Raw genomic sequence first — 25,987 nt, 5'->3', positions numbered from 1 at the left:
GGGGGGGTAATAATAGAAATTCAGAAATCTATTTGTAAGGGTTTGAAAAAAAACAGGGCAAGTAGCTTCAAATGGAAAAATGTGGCGAAATTAAAACAGCGCCCTCATTGTACAACGAGGAATGATCAGATATAGATTTGAAAAGCTGGACTGTGGGTTAAACCAAGGTGAAATATTAACTCCACATACCTCCACTGCCCGTGTCACCGGCTGATGACTAATTGCCGTATAATCAGACAACAACACGGTTAACGGACATTTATACAGCACTGTCGTATTGACACAACATTTGACAATTTTGATATATGTAGAACAAGCACAGTGACCGGTACAGTGCTCTGTTTGTAGGGTGTATCCATGGCTTGTGTGGACTGGTAATGTGCCCGGGAAATAAAAATACGGTGTTCCGATGGTGCAGTTGATGTGATTTCCATTTTGTCAGCCTGGTAACACCGTTGTGTTCTGAACAGGATGGCACGTGATATTAGAATCTATAACGTGGTCATCGACATCGTCATATTCGTGATAACAGGTAAGAAGAGATAAAAAAAAACACGACTCGATGTGTTGTAACAATACATCAATTGGCTGTTTTAATAGTTTCAAATGTTTCAACACACTGACAGCCCAGCTGGCTCACTTGTCAGAAGTCGCCAGTTGAGACAGCATGGGGCTGAGGTCGATAACCACGTGACGATAGATTACAATCTGCAGCCATTTATTTTAAAAATAAACAGAAACTGTCAGTAATTTTGAATTGTCCGTGGTCCCCGTTGGCGACAATTCAATTCGGTGGTATGTGTTGCTACAGTGCTACACTGTTCAATGATGGAACCATTGAAACCCATGTCAAAGGGATGGGGTTGAAAAGGCAAACAAAACTGATTAAAACCACTCGACTCGACCCGTTTTGTATGTGAGTGCACAGTATTATCCCTCGCCCACTGCTAGTAATTATTCCGACTCTCTGAACCACGACCTTTGTATTATGTATTACATGCTTGCCAGTATAAAGATCGTTTCATGGAATGCCTGGTATCGTACAGCGGTCTACATCCCCACCATTTTAGACTAGTTTATATGTATGACGTATATACACCTGAAACCAACTAACCCGCTTCGCACAGACGACGTAAATGGACGTAGATTGAAATTACGTCATATATTAGTGACGTCACGAGCCAAGGCATGGTTTTGGTATGGTATCAACTTTTCCCTGTCTTCGCATCATTCATGCATTTGTAGATTCTGAAATGGGCTGGGTTTTTTTACTTGATGTTAGTTACGCCATTCAATGAAGTATGATACAGTAGTGAACTCGCGACATGTTTATATTTAATTATATTTGTCCATGTCATCAACGAGTCGTAACGTGTCAAAGAATACGATACACCGCAATAAAAATATGTTTATATACAATAATGTTTAACTTGTGTATGGTTCAAAGGCTAAACTCCATTTGGATAAGATTCAAAGGCTGGACAGATAAATACACAGGGTGACCAAATAAGTTTTTCGGATGCTGTTTCACTCAATTTAAATAATGCCTGGAAGACATGTAGTATTTTCGATCATCGAAAACATGTACATTTAAAAAAACGATAACTTGACTTTCGCATGTTTATGAAAGTCTGTGTAGTCCAATAGACAGTACATTATTCAGATAAACGTTTTTAAAGGGCGGTGGTCGTCGCGCCGCGTTGTGTTCGATATGGAACTCATAGCGACGTATACAACGCGTGTAAAATACCACCGCCCTTTAAGTTTGCTTCATGCTTAGAATGTAATTCACTGTATATCCTACAATACCGGTATATTATATGTGACGGCAGTGGTCGTTACGTCACATATGCAGGAGATATGGGTCCAATTACATCAATAATGACTTTGATCGCTGATCAATGCATACATACATAAAAGTATCACTACCATGGTCTACTTAGGAAATTCCTAGTATGATTGGAACGAATCGAATTACTCTAAGCATAGTCCCTCTATCAGGCGGGATAGAGGAACTGTGCTCTACGGAATCAAAGTTGGAAAAACAATGTTTATCAACATAAATATCGCACTTGAGTGGCGCGACAACCTGACCACCGTCCTTGCAAGTTAAATAGCATACACATTTGCGTAGTTAATAATTTCAGCGAGTCAAATACTATACTATTATTATGTCTCCGTCGCATATCTATATAAATTACAGTGTGTCGTAATTGTGTGGTATAACACGGGATATCTGCAGCCAAATCTGCAATCCCAAATACGAACGTTAACGCGGCATTTTTAAGATTTACGGACTTACGCGATCACATCGATTGACACGTACTAGTATGTCCAGATATAATCTGACCAGAATGAGATAGGTTGTGCTTTTTTATTTATTTTTTTCGTATATTTTATTTTATTTGAATGTATTTGTTGGCAGTTCTTTCAAATTGTTTGGTAATCACAAAATCCTAACTTAAAATAAAAATGAAAAAATCCAAACTAGAATTTTAGTCAGATTGTACTCCGATATTGCCTGCTATTTGACAGTTAATTATTTTCAGTATATTCATAATTCTTGAGAAATTCGTAAAAACATTTAATATAATAGCACATAACTGGTGTATTAGAGACAACAGTCAAGACATTTTGTTGTGTAGCATTACACTATGTTTAACAAATGTGGACCAAATATTACGCTATTTTAAATGGTTATTTCATTTGTAACATAAAACCAAGATTTTACAAACAATTCAAGACAACAAAACATACCCAGTCATGTTATCACGTACACATGACGGTATTTATACTAATTTTAGTAATTTGGTGATACCCACATTTTGTTTATATTGATCCTGGGTTCCGGGAGACTTACATATGGAGTGTTTCTGAATCCACGTGCAGATGTGTATAATCCAAGGTGAGAACTGTTAATTACCTGATAATTATTAAAAATTGGAAATACAGAAATATTTAACCAAATTGAAAAATGGTAGTATTTCGCTTTTCCTGTATTCCGTCCTATTTACATACATTGTGAATATGTTTGTCTAAAAGATACTTTCACAATTAAATGAGTTGAAAAATGAGACCAGAATACCTAATTTTTAGCTCCGCTGTCGAGCGGAGCTTATCATATGAATGATTGTCCGCCGTCGTCCGCGCCAACATTTTATTATTTCGACTTCTTCAAAATTACAAGTCTGATTGCTTTGATACTTGTTGTATGTGTGCCTTTAGTAGACATTTCTTAGGTTTGTTCATTTCGTGAGGATATCTTTAATTCTCTAATTTTGATGAATATTTTTGTAATTTTTGGTAAAAAGTGATATTTTTGATTTGAAAATGGCAAGTCCGAAGGCTTTGATATTATACATATAGGTGTAGCAGTCTACACCTGGCGCAGTCGATTAAAAAAATCGCGAAATGGAGGTGTCGCAGTTACAGGGGATTTCGCGCTACCCACTTCTCTCCCTCCCTCTGTTACAAAGTCTTAGTACAAACTCTCTCCCAAATCTATATAGCGTGGAGGAGTAAACATGCGAGCAGCCAATCATCGCTGCAGTGGTTGGCACGATCACGTGATTACCAGGGATGTGTCTCACGGTTAAAAGCCTTACAAAGTTGCAACTACTAAATGCAATTTATTTATCAAATTCCTGTAATATATGTCTACCCCAAACATGCAAGTTGTTGATTCTAAACAATACTGCAACGGCGTGTGAACCAAATGTGCGTACGTGATGTCGCTATGGTAACACCTCTTATAGAGTTGTTCATTTTCAATTCTCTAATTTAGATGAATATTTTTGTAATTTTTTGTAAAAAGTGGTATTTATGACTTCTTAAAAATTGCATGTCCGATCGCTTTGATATACATTATTACAAAAAATTCCAAAAATATATGTACTACAGGTGAACTTCTAACAAAATAGAAAATATTTCTGATCCGGGTTATGATTACAACATAATGACATTTTATAAACTCTTGGATATTCTTAATTATTGATAAGGCTGAACAATTGAATTTTTATATAAACTTTATGCTCACATTTTGCATAATTTTTGCCGGAATAAACTACAATTTAGCCAGTCGTACTGTTTTAAGTAGCATACTAGATAGTGGTGCATATTTTACTGACAAAATTGGTTGCCAGTGGTTGTCTGGGGGTGTCTCGTTTGTGTTCGTGTATTCGTCTACACCAAACGCAGCTTGAATATGTCATGATGAAATTTGTTTCACAGTTGCAGTACTGGTGTTGTTTTATTTATGCATATTTGATGTGGTGCCATTGAGGTTTGGTTTCTACTGCGACGATCCAGATATCAGATACCCTTATCTTGGAGACACCGTTTCGGAGCTGATGTTGGTTGTTTGTGTTTTGCTTCCTCCAGTTGCAGTGGTAGATATAATATGTGTTTATTAGTGTGATTACAGGGGTACAGGCACAGTCAGCTGGCGTACAAGTAAAAATAAAATAAATGTGATTAATCTACCGATATTTACTATATGGGGCAGGTACCTTGAATATGGCTTGAAACTTTGATCCGTAGATATTAGTAGTTGCCTCCATATAGTAAATATCGGTAGATTAGTCGCATTTATTTTATTATTACTTGTACGCCAGTTGATTGTGTGTGTACATGAAATATGTTTGATATTGCATCGTGATAAAGCTAATAACATATTTCATTTGTAATATTCGAAATATCTACAAACGATTAGTTTGAAGTGTTTACATTCTGTGTAAGAAAGAAAAAGACGTAGGCTCATGGACAATATGCGTTATCAAACGTGTTCTCTAACCATAATCTCATATTGCTCTATCTTAAAAACTTTTTCTGCTGTAAAATGTTTTAACCGGTAAATGTTTTAAAATTAGATAAAACTGTACACTCAAAGTTATCCTCATTTCCTCTTTACGTGTTAAACTAATTGTAGTATATATACACTGTTACGGTGGGTCAGTTGGCAAAGTCATTGGAAATCCCCATGTATTAACATCACTGGTAGTTACAGCCCGTGATATTACCCTGGGCCATCTCTTCCTCGAGAACAACTGTCGATACACATTCGACTATTTCAGAGTTTCCTATGACACAATTTGTTTTCCAAACAGCGATGTTTCCTGTCATCTAATGCACATCCCTCTTTTTTATTTTATTTTTCTCTCTGACAGTTTATAATTGGAGAAGTTTTATTTTATTTTCTACGAACTCGGAGAATAGAAAGAAGACGTCATAGATGTTGGCCCTTTAAGTTAACGATAAATCCTCTACTGGTTCGCATTTATCAAATCGTCGCACTTTATTTCTTTGGTGAAACGCTGAATGCCATATTCACGTTACTTGGCAAGAGGCTAGGAGGTCAATTGCGTCCTCATTTTCTAGCGACATGTGTGCCTGATTATTCACTATTTAACTGTTCAGATGTGATGATAACTGGTGACGTGTGTACCGGCAACTCGAAGGACATACAAGACGCAATGTAGGTATACGGCTGATGACTATGTTATACACCGTGGGCAATGACACGGCTAATCATTTCTTTTTTAAGGTTTTCGCTCAACACTGAAGCACAAATGAGTATTTGAGTATTTCGTCGCTGTGTTTCAATTTTCATACTTTAGGTTACTGCACCGTCCCTCAACACCGGTGGTTACTGCAAACATTCGTGTATTTTCACGTAATAAAAAAACAATCCCCACGACCCCGTTACACACTCAAGTCTCAACGTTCTATAATAGTAATGATAATATGATAGAAATATGCATCCATTATGCATTTTTATTCTGAAATCTCCCCCAGTCACTGTCACGTACTCTGGGTTATAACACGTAACGCATTGTATGATTGGTGCGAAATGCACAACATTTAAGTGGACATACTCTTTCTAATTCAGTTATTATGTTTCTGCGAAGTTAAAAACAACATTTTAAACGAATTCCTGTGTGGACATCGTCCATTGGTTTCCTGTTGAGGTCGTTATTGGTAACTATTGCCCTCTGTTTGTCAACTATTTCTGCGTTTCACGCTCTAATCTGCATGAGCGAAGGCTACGTGGGCCTCAATTGTATACAGCGCCACCAGTGGCTGTTCCCGGTTCCATACGTCCAGAATGCATTACGTCTCCACTAAACAGGCTTGGTCCTAGACTGTCGACAGTCCCTCTGGCCTTACGTGTGTGTGTTTTTTTTATTAATATTAATATTAATCAAACGCCGTAGGCGTTTGCGAAATGCCGAAGACATTTCCAGCGAGGGCCGTGCAATTGATGTATGCGCACGCTATATACCTCACGAATAGAACCTCACAGATACGACCTCACGAATAGGACTCAGGAAGTGACGTATTGATTGTTCAATGGCGTTGTGGCACATTATAATTTAACGTTGCCGGGCCCATTAGTATCAATATATTTGGTATTTCGTAAATAGAAACTGAGCTCGCGACGTGGACTCGGGTCGCACACAGTCGGACAGAGCAAGGGAGCAAGGGAGTGTTTGGTTATTGAATGACCCTTGGTTTGCGGTGCTACTATTCGATGACTCGCGATGTAACGGTCGGTACTGTGACTGATTCAAACGCCGTGTGCCGTTATATTCCTGGGCACAGAATGTGTTTTGAGGCCTTCGAGTTCCAGTTCATAATCTTCAACTTACCGGTAGTGATGTTTTCAACAATTAGATTTTTCGGTACTTTGTAGAAGTTGGTCATGGAGAGCGACACGTTTACTATAGAGTCCTGTAGGTCCTAGCGAAGTACTCTGATGACAACAAACAATGATGCTCGCAAGATAATTCTAAAATAAAACAGCGTTTGCTTATAATTATAAATGTGTGGGTTGAATAGAACTGCGGTGCTATCTAAATTTAGCTTTGAAAAACAGATTTCCAAATAATCTGGGTGACAGGAAACTCTCAATCTATTACATAAAATATACATGATTCGTCTTCATAGACTAAAAAAATATTTGACCCATTATTTGAATTGACCATCAGCACTAAGTTTCATGTTTTTATGCTGTAATGGAATTATTTACGTTCAACAAACTTATATAGAACTCACGGTTTCAGGTTTTGTCACAGTCCGTGCTATTACAGAGAATGGCATTTTCCAGTACACTAATAACGCTTTATAAATTCTCTCAGAGTGCAAATTTTATTTCAAATGACAGCAGTGTGATGATACCATTCAAGCGAATGTTTTATTTGCAAAATCAATGTCGAAATATGTAAGATGGTATGTTTTAATAGGTGTTCTAAACTCCACTTCTTATTTATATTAGAAAAGGTCTTAAAACTCAGGCTCCATTTTGGGTAAATTGTACTAAAATGGATATTCAAATTTCGACATTTTGATGAAGATGTGTTGTCATAATAAGACATAGTTCTACATTACACTGAAAAGAGGGCTTAAACTGTTTGAAATGAGAACTCCGTAGCGCAGAATGTACCTATACCTCTCCAACACAAGGAGCTTCAACTTGGCAGTGAACCCCTTCCATTCACGGTGAATCGTCATTTAAGGATGTAACCCTGCATATTGTCTGTCTTTCTGTTGTCTAATAAGTATATTAAATGAGATTGGGTAATGCCAAAGAAATATTATTTTCTATTGCTATTTTGACAAATTATTATACTCAGTTTAGGTGATGAATTCCACGTCTTTGTTTCACTCATTTAATGAAATATACATTGCACTTACTACTAAATCAGAAAATACAACAACAGCTACATACAAATTAAAACAATATAGAGTACTGAGGCCTTTCATAGAAATGTAGATGTTTTAAGAATTATCATATTTCTACCGTTAAATGCGATTTCAACATGTTCATTAGTACGGCTGCCAGTGAATGCAATTCATATTCACATAACTGACTTGCAGTTGATTGCCGAATGCACTGTGAATCAAAACACATTTAAAAGATGCGTAAACTAACCACTGAGCTTAATGTTTCATTTCACCACGGTTTCGAGAATATGGGCTACTGGCAATAAGCCCCTGCAAAATCGCCGATTGGCTTTAATACTAACCTCGGAGTATGCAATGTTATTTTTCTTTTAAGGGGCAGTTACACGTGATTCTTTGTGAACCCTGTGACAGACTCATCAAGGCGTAAAAGACAAAATATCCGACATGTACATATAATACACATATCCATGTGATACTAGTATATGACCCAACCATCCGACTACACTATACATATCCATGTGATACTAGTATATGACCCAACCATCCGACTACAACTACACATATCCATGTGATACTAGTATATCACCTCAACCATCCGACTACAACTACACATATAATAAATAATAATAATAACTTTATTTAATTAAGCGCAACAATTCCAACATATGAAGATCAAAGGCGCTGATACAATAAACAATCAGTCAAATATTAAAAGCACATTTAAATAAGTGCGTTTTCAGTCTGGATTTAAAAATGTCTACTGAAGGACTAGAACGAACAGACAGAGGTAATTCATTAAAAAGTTTAGGACCTAAATTTTCAAAAGCACGGTCTTTGTATAACACCTTGGACTTTTTACTACACACCTGACGAGTTTTAATAAGAAACTTTGATTCAGATCTTAAACTACGACTAGGTACATAAAATTCGATTAATTCACATAGATAATTTGGGGCAAAACCATACAAAGATTTATACACTAGTAAAAGTAATTTGAAATTGATTCTTTGTACAACTGGTAACCAATGAAGTTTAATAAAAATGTCTGTAATGTGGTCATATTTTCGAGCACGAGTGACAAGGCGGGCTGCTGCATTTTGTACCCGAATAAGAGGTTTTATCTTAGTTACAGGGAGACCAGACAATAATGAATTACAGCTGTCTAAGCGAGAAGATATGAATGCATGTACCAACTTTTCAGTATCAGATTGGGATAATGATTTACGAATACGATTAATATTTCTTAGATGGGAATATCCAGATCTACAAATAGTAGAAATGTGTGTTTCCATAGATAGCTGCGAATCAAACAAGACACCTAAGTTTCTAGCACTTGACGAAGCACTAACATATCCACGTGATACTAGTATTTCACCTCAACCATCCGACTACAACTACACATATTCATGTGATACCAGTATATCACTCAACCATCCGACTACAACTACACATATCCACGTGATACTAGTATTTCACCTCAACCATCCGACTACAACTACACATATTCATGTGATACCAGTATATCACTCAACCATCCGACTACAACTACACATATCCACGTGATACTAGTATATGACCCAACCATCCGACTACACTATACATATCCATGTGATACCAGTATATCACCTTAACCATTCGACTACAACTACACATATCAATGTGATACTAGTATATCACCTCAACCATCTGACTACGACTACACATATCCATGTGATACTAGTATATCGTGTCAACCTTCCGACTACAACTACATATATCCATGTGATACTAGTATATGATCTCAACCATCTGACTACAACTACACATATCCATGTGATACTAGTATATCACCTCAACCATCTGACTACAACTACACATATCCATGTGATACTAGTATATAACCTCAACCATCTGACTATACTACACATATCCATGTGATACTAGTATATGATCTCAATCATCCAACTACAACTACACATATCCATGTGATACTAGTATATGATCTCAATCATCCAACTACAACTACACATATCCATGTGATACTAGTATATCACCCAACCATCCAACTACAACTACACATATCCATGTGATACTAGTAGATCACCTCAACCACCCAACTACAACTACACATATCCATGTGATACTAGTATATAACCTCAACCATCTGACTATACTACACATATCCATGTGATACTAGTATATCACCCAACCATCCAACTACAATTACACATATCCATGTGATACTAGTAGATCACCTCAACCACCCAACTACAACTACACATATCCATGTGATACTAGTATATAACCTCAACCATCTGACTACAACTACACATATCCATGTGATACTAGTATATCACCTCAACCATCTGACTATACTACACATATCCATGTGATACTAGTAGATCACCTCAACCACCCAACTACAACTACACATATACATGTGATACTAGTATATGATCTCAACCATCCGACTACAACTACACATATCCATGTGATACTAGTATATAACCTGACTATACTACACATATCCATGTGATACTAGTATATCACCTCAACCATCCAACTACAACTACGCATATCCATGTGATACTAGTAGATCACCTCAACCATCTGACTATACTACACATATACATGTGATACTAGTATATCACCTCAACCATCCAACTACAACTACACATATCCATGTGATACTAGTATATGATCTCAACCATCTGACTACAACTACACATATCCATGTGATACTAGTAGATCACCTCAACCATCCGACTACAACTACACATATCCATGTGATACTAGTAGATCACCTCAACCATCTGACTATACTACACATATCCATGTGATACTAGTAGATCACCTCAACCATCCGACTACAACTACACATATCCATGTGATACTAGTAGATCACCTCAACCATCTGACTATACTACACATATCCATGTGATACTAGTAGATCACCTCAACCATCCGACTATTTTATAAAGTTTATTCTTTACTCTGGGTTTTAAGTGTTCAGTCAAGAGAGCAAGTAAACATTATTCCTTGCAAAATCCGCTATTCTTATGATGATGCACAGTCCCTCTGATGATACAAGGGTTCTTCAGCTTTTTAAATAAATTTCAAATACGTACACAATTTTTTTAAAAACAACAACAACAACAAAAACATTCAATTAACAAAAACATCAAAAGCATACCCTATTGGCGTAATTTCAACACATCAATAAAAACGATTGCCCTGTTAGCATTTTGCCCATCTTTATTCTAAACACCGAATATACATGTTCCCGAATGAGGTTTGCACATCCAACATTAGCCGGCCAAAAAATGAAAATATACTTCTATGAAATCCAGAAATATCATTTTGAAAAAAATATAATTCATCATACCACCATCATGATATAATTCAGTGTTTGGCTGAACTATTCATTACAAATTAACTCACATCAAAATGTATCATACGCCTTAACGATTAGATCAACTAAGTTCTGTATTCAGGAAGGAAATTATACATATTTATGCAGTTAACACGCCAGTCTGTTCTTCGCGATTATTCAGGGGCGGGGGAATTCTGAACGTCACGTACTACTAAGTATACCTTACCGGAGATTCGCTGGTAGGTTCGCCGGAGAGATTCACAGAAGAAATTACAAAAATGTAAAACTTGAAGATTGATTAGTAACCTCTTTTCCGTTTATCTTATATGTCGGAAAAAATATACCCGTATTTTGTTTTCTCGATTTTAATAACCCTACCTACGTGTAGACATTACTTTCTATTGCATAACCACATTCACGGGCATGCACGCGGGGGGGGGGGGCAGTTGATACATAGCTGGGTAGGGAAGTGCCCCTGAGTGCTCAAAAGTGTGGCCAATTTTATAACTGGATAGTGGCAAAATCTATACCCATATTTATACCAAAGTACCATTTCTGTCCTCACTGTTTATTTCGAATAAAACAGTTACCTAGGGATATGAGGCCGGAATCTGAGGTGGAGATATTCGCTCATATACGGAACCATAAATACACCAAATTGGGAAAATACTACCGATACTCATACCTATCTTGATCAGAAATAAGACCGATACTTATTTCTAATATTCTAAAAACGAGAACCACTGCAGGGGCACGTAAAATATGCCGCCACTCGAAAATCAAGCTGAAACCTTTTGTGTCAGCACAATTTGCCCCTCAAAATGAAGGAAATAGCTTAGGTTGTAGAGGGTCTAGATTTCAAAATTCAAGGAAGTGTATGCCCCTGGGTTCTCCTAGTAAGCGAGGGGTGATGAGCAGATCTCGCCCCTCCATGGGATATTTCGTGCCGCCGCCTCTGTAAATCATAATAGCGACTGATTTGAAAATCTCGGCAAAATGTATCCTTGTTTATATTACTGTGACCCCCCCCCCAAATACGAGAACACAAAATCTTTGTGCGCGTGTGTTCTCTAGAAAAGTTTGTTCTAGATGATTGGATATAAATTGTATTATCTGATGAAATGTTGAAACCTGTCTACACAACGGAGCAAATGTAACTTCCAGCCATATGTGCTAATTGTTGTAATCTTTCATTTTCCTTCGCAGTGCTGCAAAACAGCACGAACAAGTAATATTAAAATTTACTGTTTTGTCTATTATGTTTCTTTAAGGTTTATGCACACTACAAATTGTTTCCATAAAATGTTAAGAAAATATTGTCGTAACTAATAAGTTTTTGTTGTGTGATAAGTAACTGCCATTTTCGACGGATCAACATGAAACCTCAACCGCAGCCTTTCAAATAGAGTCTGCAATGAACCTCAGACCAATGGTCTGACATTTACAGATAAATATCACAACTAGGACGAAACGAAACGTTGGCATGGCGACATCGATACGCATACTGTAAAATGACTAATTTTCACTTGGTTTAAATTTCGCTGATTTACCATTTCAGGTATATTAAGTGGGTTTTAAATTCACGGTTTTGTCATTTAGATAATGTATTCTATGCTAAATTGTACATATTCACTGGGTTTTAATTTAGCGCATTTTTCATTCAGCGAAATAAGCCAAATTAAAACCCGGTGAACAATTGATCCTTTTACAGTATATGGCGCATTACGTGTGAAATGCTAGAAAGTTGTAAATATGCACAATGCTTTCAAAACCTTATGCTTTCACAAAGCTTAGAAGACAGGATGCCCATGCACGATTATTTGTTCAAATACAAATCTGCAATATATGACCCTGATTTAGAGCTTGTGCTGCTGGGTGTAATCAGACCAGACGTCACAAACATGATTTATTGGTTGTCATCGTGGGTGGGAAAGTCCAATAACGTGTCGGCAGATGAACATTTGTAGACGGAGTACAGTTCATATAGCTGACGGCCGTACGTGGCTACATGGGGTCGAAAGTTTTTTTGATAGTGGTTTGTCATCAGCTAGGTCAGTTTACCAGCTACCCAAGTTACAGTTGGTTTTCCAGTTCTCATCATGAATAGCGGCTACTTTTGTTTGAAGTAGATATAAGACGCATAATAATAATAACTGTATTTAAATCTACAAATACAACACTATCAGATATTGACAATAATGAGCTAAAATCGTCACAAATGTCACGGATATACGATAAAATAAAAAATGTATTTATAAAGTATTGGATTAACTCAATTAATGATGATAACAGACAAAACACTAATACAAAAAACAAACTGAGGACTTACAAAAAATTTAAAACAAACTTCATTTTGGAAAACTACTTAATTAAGCTAAAAAATAAAGAACTGAAAAGTACCCTAACTAAATTCAGACTGAGCAATCAGTTTAGAAATTGAAAAAGAAAGACACAACAGAATCAAAAGTAGCGACAGAATCTGCAAATTGTGTAATAAAAATGATATTGAAGATGAACATCACTTCCTCATAATATGCCCAGTATATAGTAAAGAGAGGGTCGTTTTATACAATGAAGCTGAAAAGATTATTCCTGACTTTACTAATCTCACACCTGAAAATAAATTCATAAAAATAATGTCAAATAATAACTTAGCAATTCCTCTGGCACAATATCTGAAATACAGCTTTGCTATTAGACAGCAGCACCTACCCCTGGTACTTAGTCATTGACTTTTTCTTTTATTTTTTTTTACACCTATTCATTGGGTTTTTGTTTTTATATTCAGTTTATAGTTTTTTTTTGTGTTTTATTTTACTTTATTATATATTTCCGTTACTAACTTTTATTCTGTTTTTAGTCTGTTTTTGGTTGTCTTTAAACTATTAGCCATTGTAATTTGATTAATTTTTTTTCTGTAATTTTTGTTGTTGTTGTAACCTTTAACCTCCTTCAGTAGGTTGTTACGAGTTAATAAATTGTACTGTATTGCATCTTTAGAAATACGCAATTTTCTATCAGTACCGGTATATAGCAATAACTCCAAATGTATTAGAACAGTGTACAGAACAGTGTTGGGTGCTTCCGCAGTAAGCTATTTTGGGGGTTATGTATTGCATGGAGCTTCATGTGTAGCCAGCTGACAATGAATGTTTGTTAGTTCATGGTATTATCAGCACTTTTAATATGAAAAACATTTAAATATCATCTGAAACAATTTCTTTTCATTGTAATGTTTCAGTGTCACTTTATTTAACCCATCGAGGAAAGGGAATTATTTCCTGGACTCGAGACTCAAGTTAACAAATGAAAATAGCTTATAAGATGATTATCAAAAAAATATTTTCATTATAAACTGAAATAATCTGGCAAAATGTCTGTCCTGACGTTGCACCCACATCTAAACAATGTTGATAATTCCAGGTTAGCCAGCATTAATTTATATTATATCCAGTATACAGTGCAGTAATGTTGGTTTCCATACAGCTTGTTCTAAAGAATATAAAGGAAAAAATATGGCATTCTTTATCAGCATCCTCAGTTATATTATATAGGTTCTCTAATAAAACACAATTTGTTTTATAATAATTGTAAATGGTTGCAGTGTTATTCCATACTAAATAAACTTGGTTCTGAATGTCCATATGATTTGTGTGACATTTTAGGCGCAAAACTGACAATTGAGATTTGTGTCCACAAAATATAAATAACTGTACATCCACAATTATGAGCAACTAATTTAAAGGGCCAGTGAAAATTTGCACCACAAATTTCATCAAGTATCTTAAGTAGGTAAAGATAATTTTCCAAAAAAATTGAAAACTGTAAATGTGCTGCCTTCTAGATGACTAATATGGCAAGTGTCAGTTCTGCAGTAGCAATAATTAGCTATTTAAATTTGAACTGACATCAATGAAAATCAGTTGTCACTAATATCCTCATAATTGTATTAAAGTTGCCTACAGTGCATGTAAGTAATATACTGGAATGTGGTGGATACTTATGTCATCGTCATCTCAACATTTTATTACAAACTATGGAATTATAAACTTGTTAAATAGGTTAATCAGGTCTAGTGTGCAATGTCTTCATTATAACACTGTGTGACTATCTCTATATGCACTAATGCTCTTGACAGGACTCTGTACGAACCTGTGAAAATAGGGCATCAAGGGACACCAAATACTTTCTGCATTTTCCTATACTAATGTAACATACAAACTAGAAAAGCATGCACTCAGAATGTCAAACACACATGATATATACAAGGATGATTTATCTGTGGTTCCACAGAATTTCTGTTTTCTTAGCCATGTTTTTTAAGATTTATATATAGTTAAAGCTCAACAAAACAAAATAATGTTTCAGATCACCTTCACATCACTCAAAGATTACATGTCAAATGTTTTTTTTTGTAGTTGGCCATGGTAGTAAAGAAATGCATCAATTTTGAAAAAATAATTTGGCCAGAAACATTGTTTTTGGGCAAAGAGTGTACAATGTCACCTTTGACTTATTGTGGTACAATTAAACTGCTATAAATAGATAAAACCCAAGTTTTACTGTATTGCCTGCCCAAAAATACTATTAACAAGTTATACAGTCCTCATTGGTTATGAAGTTTAAGTCATTGCATAAAAAACAAAATCCATCCAAGATGGGGCCTTCTGCAGTCATCTTAATAATATTTATTAGATGCATAAAATCCTCAGGGAAGAATAAAAAGGGTCTTACAAAAAGAAATTTAAAAACTAGAATTTAAAAAAAAACAAAAAAGAAAACACACTATTCTAAAAATAAAAAACAAATCAAAAACAAATATGAATAAAAAATATGCATCCCGAGTTGTGTGCATGTTTAAAGTTTCAGGTTAACTATCCAATTACTTTCAAGATATGGAACCAGAATTATATTTGTTAAATCAAAAGGAAAGGACGCGCATCAAGGTTCAATATTAGTTCAGAAAGGCCAATTTAAATAAGTTTAATGCATTTTTAGTACTAAATCTTGAATCAAGTAGTAGCACATGTTGTATGGTGTTTGTATAAAGTTTGAACTTGACCATTCCAGTGTTTCCAATATAGAGACCTGGAACTGTATTTGGTAAAACAAAATGGCCACCAGTAAGCCATTTTTAATTATATCTGCATGTCTTGTGCATCAAGGTCCTATTCGTTTTCATTGTACCAAGTTTGAATGTAATCAGTCTATGCATTACCAAGATCTGTTTCTGAAATGGCCAAAACAGGGAATTTTGATGTATTTTTAGCACTAAAATTGCCACTGTTTGTCCATGTTAAATAAGTCTGTATCACAAATGGATGTTCATATGTAAGTCATATGTACAAGCCTATATAACAATTTTGTAAAAGTCTGGAAAACAACCAAATTTGAGGTAAAATCAGTGAATAAATTCATTTGCACAGAAATTAAGGGTGACCAATACATTTTCAAGACTGTATTCAGAAATGGCTAAATAAAATGTTTCATTACTATACACCCTTTTTCAGTTTACATGGTGGTCTATGGGGAAAACTGCAAACATTTAATGTGATGGTCAATTTTGTAAAAAAAAAATTACCAGTTTTCTTTATACTCCAAAAAAATTAGAGAAAAGAAATAGAGAACAACAATTTTAATGCACCAATAGAGAAAAACTCTATTGATTGTATATTTTAATATCAGTAACATTTTCCATCAACTGTAAATTCTGCAGTACTGGTAGTAGCATTGGAAATGATGGGAAATGTTCTTAAGAAATATGTTGCTAACATAAACACTGTATTTGCTGTTTAATCTGTTTATGAAAATGATTGGTCAAACTACTACTTGTCCTAATCAATATGGAACTCATGACATACACAATACGTGTAAAATACACATTTGTTTACAGGGAATGCGCAGCAATGCTTTAATGACCATGAATACATTAAATACAATTATTTAATTGTAAATATGGCACTGCCAAACTGTGGTTATATTTATTCCCACTTTTAAGAAACTTTGTGCATGCAAATTTATGGGATCTTCGTTGATTTTATTATCAGGAACAACATAATATAATTTTTAAGATCAAAAGGTAAAATAATAAAGAAACATAATTCAACGAGCATGCAACACAAGCTATTATATAGTATTCCCTATTTTGAGTGACGTATCACTAGGAGTCCACAAACTTCAGATCTTCTGTGCAAATCAAAGACTCAGATTCCTATATTTCACATGGATGTTACCCTAATACTCAGAACTTGTAATGGTTGTCGTTTATAGATTGCATATGTGATTTGATAGCATACCATGTACACAGTGATGATTTGTGCTGTGAAATAAATCATTAATCTACTGAAAACCAAGCGACCTGACGGTCGAAATAGGTCCGCTGTCTTCATTATCATGGAACAAGAATCAGTGAAGTGGCGTTGTGGTTGTAATATTCATAGTCAGTCATTTAGAAAACATTGCAGTTACAGTTTCTTGCAGTTGCAATTATGAACTTTTATAGTGTTCATAAGGATAGTGCATTTCATTGGACAAACATCATTGAGGCTAAACTTAAGAAATCATGGATGTGCAAAAACCTGAGAAATGGTCGAGAAAAAAAAAATATGTTTTTGTTTGAAAATTGTGGTCATGTTTTTGAAATGTTATCTTTCCTGATACGTTGTACATATATGTAATTGTTTTGTTACACCCAAGAACAAATGTTCAATAAATCTGTGCAGTAATAATCTTATGATCAGGTATAAAAGAGTCAATTACAAATGTACTCCAGTTTTACATAAGACATTGCTGAATGCAAGATCAATTGTTGTGCCATATATGTGGTGGCTTCTGAAATAAGCTGAGAAGATCTAAAAGTTGTTTCTAATGACTGTATCAATGTTCTATTTATAATGACCGTCCAAATTATTATGTGTGCAATTTAAGGGACCTGATATAAGCAGAATAATCATCGCATTTTTCATCAAAAATACCAGTTACTTAACTCACTTGTGCTATTACATATTCAAAGTATACTTTAAAGCTGTATTATGTTTTATATTTAGTTGAAAGCTCTCTGTAAATAGGGCTTACGGTTTTGAACCAGTTGTCAAAAATAACATTTTTTATCAAAAATGAGAAAAATGTGCACTAAAAATCCAAATTTGCTTATTTTGACACCAGTTTAACAAATTTGACCATCCAACGTATCATTGCTGGAAATATGAAAGCATTTGGACTTATGGTTTCGAACTAGTTGTCGAAAATAACATTTTTTACCAAAAATGACAAAAATATTCACTTAAAATCTAAATTTCCATATTTTTACACGAATTTAACAAATCTGACAGATATATATATATAACAATTTTTTTTTAGATGGTGCCGAGCATTTTTTAGTGGAACTCTGTTAAATCCAATAGCAATGTAAATCAGCATATATTTTTACTTAACTATAAAATATACAAATTAGCAATTGTCTCTTATAAACTTTACGCTTTGACCTTTTGTTTTGAAATTTTCACAAATGATTGACAATGTGTTTATCTTCAAAACGCCGTAGGGGCATTGTTTTTGGTTGAACAGTGTTACAACAATCGTACAGACAACTAGCCTGGGTGTTAATTTATGCATAAACTTGAATTAGTGAAATTTGAGCTGCTGCCCAGGTAGACAGTTTTCAAGACGAAACTTTCTTCATAGTAAACAGATGTACCCGTAAACCAATTTTGACAGGAAACAGAGACATGGTTTAAAGGCGAATTTGTTTTAAATCACTTTTGACCAAAAAAAAAACATTTTTGTGCATATTTCAAACTACAATGTCCATAAAAAAAATACTTACAAAATTTTAAAATTCATACAATAAGCTTTCTAAAAATATATAGTTATGTGGACAAGGGAGGTCATCTTGGTTGCCTAATTAACTAATTAAAATACCTGTCTGGTAAACTGCATCTCTACCTTAAATATCAATTGGCCCAAACCTAATAATCCCCTTATATAGCTACAATGGTATGTTAATGATTTGTAAACACAATCACTTTTCTATTTCAAAACAATATTCCTTCCATGAGAAATCTCAACCCAGGCATTTGGGATGTGGGATTCAATTAGTCTCAAAAATTGAATAATGCTGCCTAGCACAAAGGGATGGCTGGACAAATGTGAACAATAAGATACAGTATTGTATTTATATATGCAATATTATGCAATATTCAAATGCTGCACCTTTCACAATATGAATGATTAAAATATTAAATAAATGAATTTTCAGGACAGCTGATTCCAAAACTATGGTGCACACAATATATTAAGGCATGCCTGAAAAATGATATTCTTCACTTCATGATTTTAAATGGTAGAATTTGAACAAGGTGGAACTACATTTAAAATTATCAGACATTAATCTTTCTTGAACTTCTAAAAAACTAACAATTGCTATGTAATCTTCAATTTCAATTACTGGGGGTAGTTCACATTATTTTGTATCTTTCTCCAAGCAACCCATAGAGGGCACTGTGTATTTAAAAAACATTCACTGGTTTGAATTCCAGCGGATACTAAATAGAAATATTCATTAGATTAAAAATTCACTTGTTTGAGAAAGGTAACTATACATTCTACTGTTAAATCATGGACCATTTTATTAGGTTCATACTGTCTATCAGCCATCCAAATCAGCTACTGGTAATAATTTAATCTGATTTATGTACATGCAGCGGTAAATTTGATAAAAATCATTAGCCACATTTTATTTATTATAAGTAATAGAGATGACATCTATTAGTAAAATAATTTGATTTTCAATAAACACAAATTAGAAACATACATTGATCATTATTGAGAAAAAAATTGTAGCACCTGATGGTTACCAAAAGAAAGTTGTTGTAAAATACATTGCAGTAATTAGCCTGTAGTAAGCACACCAATCACTGTCTTCCTTTTATTTTAAGGAACTATTCAACATCATGAAAGATGTTTATTCCAATCACAGTTTTGAAATATAGGTTCTGTCTTGTGTATAGGAATGGGATTGAATGTTTTGATCACTGAAGCAATATAAGACCAAACATGCTAAAACAGAAACATGTTATGTTCTAAGATATCAAATTTATACTGCTCCTTATACCGGGGTATAAACCACTACTATACCAAGATAATAATGTTTAAAAATTACAAAGGTATGAAGTATTGTTTTAACGACAACAATAATACACAGTCACCTGAGTTAGCCAGTGAAATTTGTTTACGTCTAATGTGGAAAGAATATTACCCAGTTCTTTAATGCTGTGTTCCCCAATCTTAGAAAAAAAATTTACCCAAAAACACTCAGGTCTAGAACAAGTAATATCAGGATAACCTTACATTTATTGAAACATGTCAAATTCCTGGAGAGGAATTAAACTGGTTTTATACAATTGTACCAGTTAAATGCTGCAAGCTAACATACTAGATGTTAAATAGTACATTGGAACAGTACATGCTTCAATGCCCCCAGACATCACTACCTCAAACAAGGATTAGCTGAATTAAAAAATAAATTAATTTGTCAAATAATTTATTTATTCAACACTAAAACGAACTACAGTGAGTTGTTCTATGGTCATATAACAATAAAAATAGATAAGATAAAATAAAATAAACTACACTAAGATACAGTAATGTTAATCAACTACACAGAATGCTAAATAAAGCTAAATAATATTACAAACACGCAAAAGATCATAATAAACTTATACGGTACAATACAATACACTAGCTAATATTATTAAGAGGTAACAAAATCACATTAAAATCACATTAGTCATAATTATGGTGGAAAGAATATTTTTAATTTTGGTGGAGCTGCTCACATCTCATTTGCATACATTTTTGTATGTATTGTGCAGTTCTTATTCCTGAACAATATTTCATGATTGCATTGAATTTTTCTAGTTCATTTAACTTCCTAAAATTTTGTATAATTTCCTTACAGTACTTGAATAATTCAATTCTGTGTGTATTGTACAGACTGCAGTCCATAAGGAAATGTATCTCATCTTCAATCTGCTTTTTAGCACAGTGTTTACAGACCCTTTCATTCCTTGGAGTTCTGCAATGCCTGCCAGTTTCAATATGAAGTTTGTGATCAGAGATTCTGAACTGGCATAGGGAGTGTCTCAGTTTAATATTACTCATTGTTATTAAACATTTTTCCATTTTAAACTGTGTTTTGAATGTTCTATAATTTTCCAATTTGTTTGTTCCACCATTTGCTCTGTTGTCATCAAATAGAGCTTCTTTCCATTTTATTTTATAATTTTCTTTCAGTAAAGCAGAGATAGTCTTGGTTTGGTGTGGTTTCTTTTTTTTTATTTGTTGTTTTATTGCCTTATCAAGATTGTTGTCACTGATTATTTTGTCGACATTTCTTGTCCACCTAGTTTTTACTGTATTGACCTCATCAAAGGTGCTTTTTATTAACTTGGGCGTCTATGGAAGTTTTGATCTGAGCCAGAATTTAATTATTTGTGTGATAATTTTTATGGCAAGAGGGTATCTTCCCAATTCCCCTAAGATTGCAAGCTTAGTAGCATTCTTTTTAACCCTCAGGAGTAATCAGAAGAAAGAATAGTTAACAGTTTCAATAATATCGCTATTTTTAGTGACTTCCTCTCCCCATACTTCACACCCATAGCTAATGATGGGTGCTATCAATTTATCAAATAGGTTTAGAGCTATGCTTATTTTGAGGTTTGAGACAGAATTGAGTGTTTGTTTTAGTACGAACTTGTACTAGTGTACGTTTGTTTCAGTAATAAGCCTTCTTCCCTATACCCCCTCTAGATAACTATAGGCGTCCTTAGAAGGGACATACGCAATTAAATTGGGCTAGGAGTGGTATGGGGTGGTGGTTTTGGTAAAAGGAGCCCCCCCCCCCCCCCCGTGTTGGAGCACAGGAACTATGATCAAATTTGAAATTTTAAACAGCAACCAATATTCTTCAAGCTGGTATTTTTTTTTTAGATTTTATTTTTTCATTCCGTTTGACTGTTTTTTCGAGTTTAAAAAATATGAGCTGGCTGGAGCCTTCATCCCTTATTTCTTAAACTAGATACCAGCCGATAACCCCCCCCCCCCCGCTCATAGGGATTGCGTACAGTTGATCAAAGTTCCTGGGCTCCGACTGGTTGGAGGGTCACAAGTGTTCATAGCAAAAATGTCTGGAGAGCATTTATAAAATAAAAACGATTAAATAATGTTGGGCTTAAGTTACAGCTCTGTTTTACTCCTGAAGAGTATGGAAATCTATTTGTTATTCTTCCGTTTAACAAGCTGTCGAAGATTCGGGTCAACGCAACGAGTCCGATGCCAATAAATATTCCAATAAATCCTACGTTCATAAACATGAATAAACATGCAAACTGAATCGCTATCTCGCGAGGCGATATTGGTTCAAATACTGCGTCAGGAAAACGTACGATTACTGGTAAACGCAAAACATCGAGTACACACTGCGAAGAAACCGAAAAAAACTAACAACTAACCTACCAGCCATTTTGTATAATGCAATATGGGTAATATGTAAAGTAGGTCGTATTCGTGAGGTCCTATTTGAGAGCTCCCAGATACGACCCAATGTGGCGTGCGCATAACCCTTCTCGGGCCGTGAGGCCCGAGAGACTGTTATAGCCTGCAGGACTGGCCTTGCTATTAATTATGCATGCATCTCGATGACGTAGTAATAATTTGCATATGGGCGGAGTTAAACTGTTATGCAAAGGTCAAATCGCGGGGTTTGTTTATGTCACGCATGACTTTGATCGTCTCGCCGAGTATAGATCGTTTTCTGCCAAGTATTATCATAGACCCTCTTTATTATCCAGAACTACAAGTTGCGAACGCGAGTTATCTAATTTTAAACAAAGGAAAAGTGCGTTGGTGTCTCATGATGTACGACAACATTTCGCCCAGTAAAACTCCGACGAAAGTAGTGAGTAAATTGTGCATTTCCCCCCCCCCCCCGATCCAATGACTTGTCGCTGGATTGGTCGAATACTTTCATACCCAAGTTTCTTCAACGCCAGCGAAACTGCATCGTCACAAGCCATCTTCAAAGCAGTGCACTGAACGAAGTTTATAAACTATTGCGTCGTCTGGTGGCTCAATTTTTTTTACTTCCTGTTGACCTGGGACTGCGTGACTTGTGATTGGTTAGCATTTTTATGACATCACTCTGCCTGTCAATCATGATGGTACGCTACAGGAGAATTTCTCTACAGTGGCGAGTGGTGGCGCAGCAGGCTATAACAGTCTCTCGGGCCTTACGGCCCTCGCTTGAAATGCCTTTCGCAAACGCCTACGGCGTTTGATTAATATTAATAATAAAAAAAAACACACACACACGTAAGGCCAGAGGGACTGTCGACAGTCTAGCTTGGTCCAGTCATATTGTGTTATATTTTCTCAATAGAGGATACATATTAGTAGTCGTGAGGCAATGTGTTATTACAGGGTGTACTTGATATGTGTTTTGTCGCGCATTCGCATTTCAAACAATGTACGTAGAACGCTCAGATGCGCACAATGTATTTCTATCCTCGGGGGCGGACATCCGGGCATTTTCTACCGCCCGGCAACCCTCGCGGTGAAAACAAAGACCAAAAACTCGCAGAAAACGGTACTTTGCGATGGTTGTTGAGAATCCCCTGAACAGTGTAACAAGATTAGCCTTACGTGTGTAACATATATGAATTTGGTTGTTCAGGATTACTTCAAAGTTGAGTTTGTGTTGTTTTCTCGAGTTTCCACCGGCGTTCCACAGCAGCGCGCACAAAGCCCATAGAAATACGTGGTACAGTGGTGCGCGTCTTAGCAACGTGGAACGTCTGTGACGTAGCTCCGCCCCCGAGGATTGGCTTTGTGCGAGCTGCTGTGGAACGCCGCTCGAAAAGCCGTTGATAACAGCTAAAGTCGAGAAAAACAGTACGAACTTAAAGCTGGAGGGTCGTCATCTGCGCATGCGTCAGATGGTCATAGCGTGTTATTGTTTACAAATAAGTATCTACCCATAAGCCTTTGCGTTTTTAGCGTGTGTTGTTATCGTCGCTTGGGACTCAATTCCCGCGCGTGCGCAGGTGACGACCCTCCCGCTTTAACTTTGGGGTAATCCTGAACAACCAAATTGATATATGTTGTATATGAAGGGTAGGTAATCTTTTTACATTTCTTAGGAAAGCCTCAACAACTAGCCCAAAGTACCGTTTCCTGGGAGTTTTCGGCTTCTGTTTTTATCGGTGATCGTGGCTGCTAAGCAATGAAAATACCCAGAGAATAATGATCTATGCGGCATTCTATTACATTTTAGGTGACGTGTAGGTATAATAACACAGGCCTATGCAGGTTCAGAACATTATATTACTACATACTCATGTTCTGCCCAACTAGTTAGCGGTGAGAATTAAATATTGTTTTCTGTTTTTAGACAATCCTTTCCATCGGGCCATGCATCAACTTCATTTTATTCCATGATGTTTCTAGCGGTAAGTTTTAATGATGACATAATATATCATTTTCCGTTCACTGCGAGATCCCGCGTTATGCGTGAAATCAAATGAACAAAGACCGTGGCGTCATAGTGGCATCAAAACATTGCGTAGAATCCGACGAAACTGTTTTTTGGGTATTTCCGCGCTTAATACTAGTAATGTGCTACACACAATTGTAAAGAAGTAAGAATATCTCAAAGTCATAATCCATTTCGACATTGGACAAGAGATGTTCAAGTTCAAAACCAAAGACACTCGATTTTTGCGACAGACACTCGATCCACGCCTTTCATTCATTCCGCGCGACCTCGTAAAAAAAAAGCATCAATTATCTTGAACCAATTATTCCTTAAAATAATTCCATAAAATAAAAATAAACAAATGACATCATATCGTAGTTGTAAGTTGTGTCGACAGTTTAAATACGTTCTATTTGTTACTAGATTTATATTCAAGCACGATTGTTATGGAGAAGTGCCCGTTTGGTGAAACCGTTCCTTCAAGTTGTGTGTTTGTTCGTTGCATTCTTCTGCGCTTTATCGCGCATCTACGACAGACGACATCATCCTATCGATGTTTTGGCGGGAACTGCACTAGGAATAACAATTGCTGTTTTCTTGGTAAGTCAAAGTTTCCGTTCAAATATGAAATACTCGTGTGAACAGTGGCTAAATAAATGGGAACGATATTCTCGCGTCGCAATGAATTTGAATGAAAGGAATCTTTCATTTGTATCTTTCTCCATCCCTCTTTAAAACTATACAGACATACGCCGTATCGGATCTTTTTAAGAAAAAACAGAAATTTGCTCTAGACAAGGAGGAAGAGGAAGAAGACAACGAAATGAAATATTATCGGACATATTATCAACAACATAAGAGGAATAGGAGATATGAAGAAGAGCGATATCTTTAGCACTGAGTATTTCAAAATGGCGACCATTCGTCACCTCGAAACATGTACATTTCTTTGTATACATTTATAATGTTGTTGATACTTTATTACGGGTTATGTTGAATGTCGGAATGTTGTCAGTATGTTGATGTAAGGGCTGAACACTATGCGTTGGGTATCACGAGACATAGACGACATTTATACGGCACAGTGTTTTTGACGATTACTAGCGATATATAGTCCATTAGCAAATTCCGGATATAATATGCGCACTATCAAGTCGACAAAAAGAGAGCATCAATATAATGCCCCTAATGGTCACATCTACATAGTTACTCGGTATAGTGACGGAAAGTAATCTAACTTCTATTGAATAAATCAGTTTAAAGAACTAAAATAGCGAGTAAGACATTGTCAGTATGATAAATTTGACTAGACATCGAAATGAGTTCAAGATGGTGGTAGTGAACAATTTTACACAATCCTAAATTAGATCATCAACAACCAATGAGAACTCATGTTACTGACAAGTTGTGAGAAACTTTGA

At 35.5% G+C, this 25,987-nt stretch overlaps 1 protein-coding gene across 1 annotated transcript; it reads left to right on the top strand.

Annotated features, from left to right (window-relative positions):
* Positions 1-13: 13 nt before the first annotated feature.
* Positions 14-25,837, top strand: LOC100369006 (phospholipid phosphatase 3-like). Its single transcript, XM_002741549.4, has 6 exons — positions 14-532; positions 4,231-4,388; positions 5,166-5,473; positions 24,483-24,540; positions 24,990-25,166; positions 25,312-25,837. Exons 1-6 carry the CDS (start codon positions 472-474, stop codon positions 25,459-25,461), a joined length of 912 nt encoding a protein of 303 aa, XP_002741595.4. The 5' UTR covers positions 14-471; the 3' UTR covers positions 25,462-25,837.
* The last annotated feature ends 150 nt before the right edge of the window (positions 25,838-25,987 follow it).

Source organism: Saccoglossus kowalevskii, chromosome 7 (assembly GCF_978046115.1).
Source record: "Saccoglossus kowalevskii chromosome 7, keSacKowa6.1, whole genome shotgun sequence".
NCBI lineage: Eukaryota > Metazoa > Hemichordata > Enteropneusta > Harrimaniidae > Saccoglossus > Saccoglossus kowalevskii.
Note: the sequence above shows the minus strand (reverse complement) of the source record. Positions and strands in the feature narration are given on the sequence as shown.

Bases quoted from the DNA above. Each gene is read 5' to 3' on its own strand.
- LOC100369006 (XM_002741549.4), top strand. From the start codon at position 472: ATGGCACGTGATATTAGAATCTATAACGTGGTCATCGACATCGTCATA. The intron at 533-4,230 runs GTAAGAAGAGAT...TTTGTTTCACAG, and splicing joins CGTCATATTCGTGATAACAG to TTGCAGTACTGGTGTTGTTT. The intron at 25,167-25,311 runs GTAAGTCAAAGT...AAAACTATACAG, and splicing joins TAACAATTGCTGTTTTCTTG to ACATACGCCGTATCGGATCT.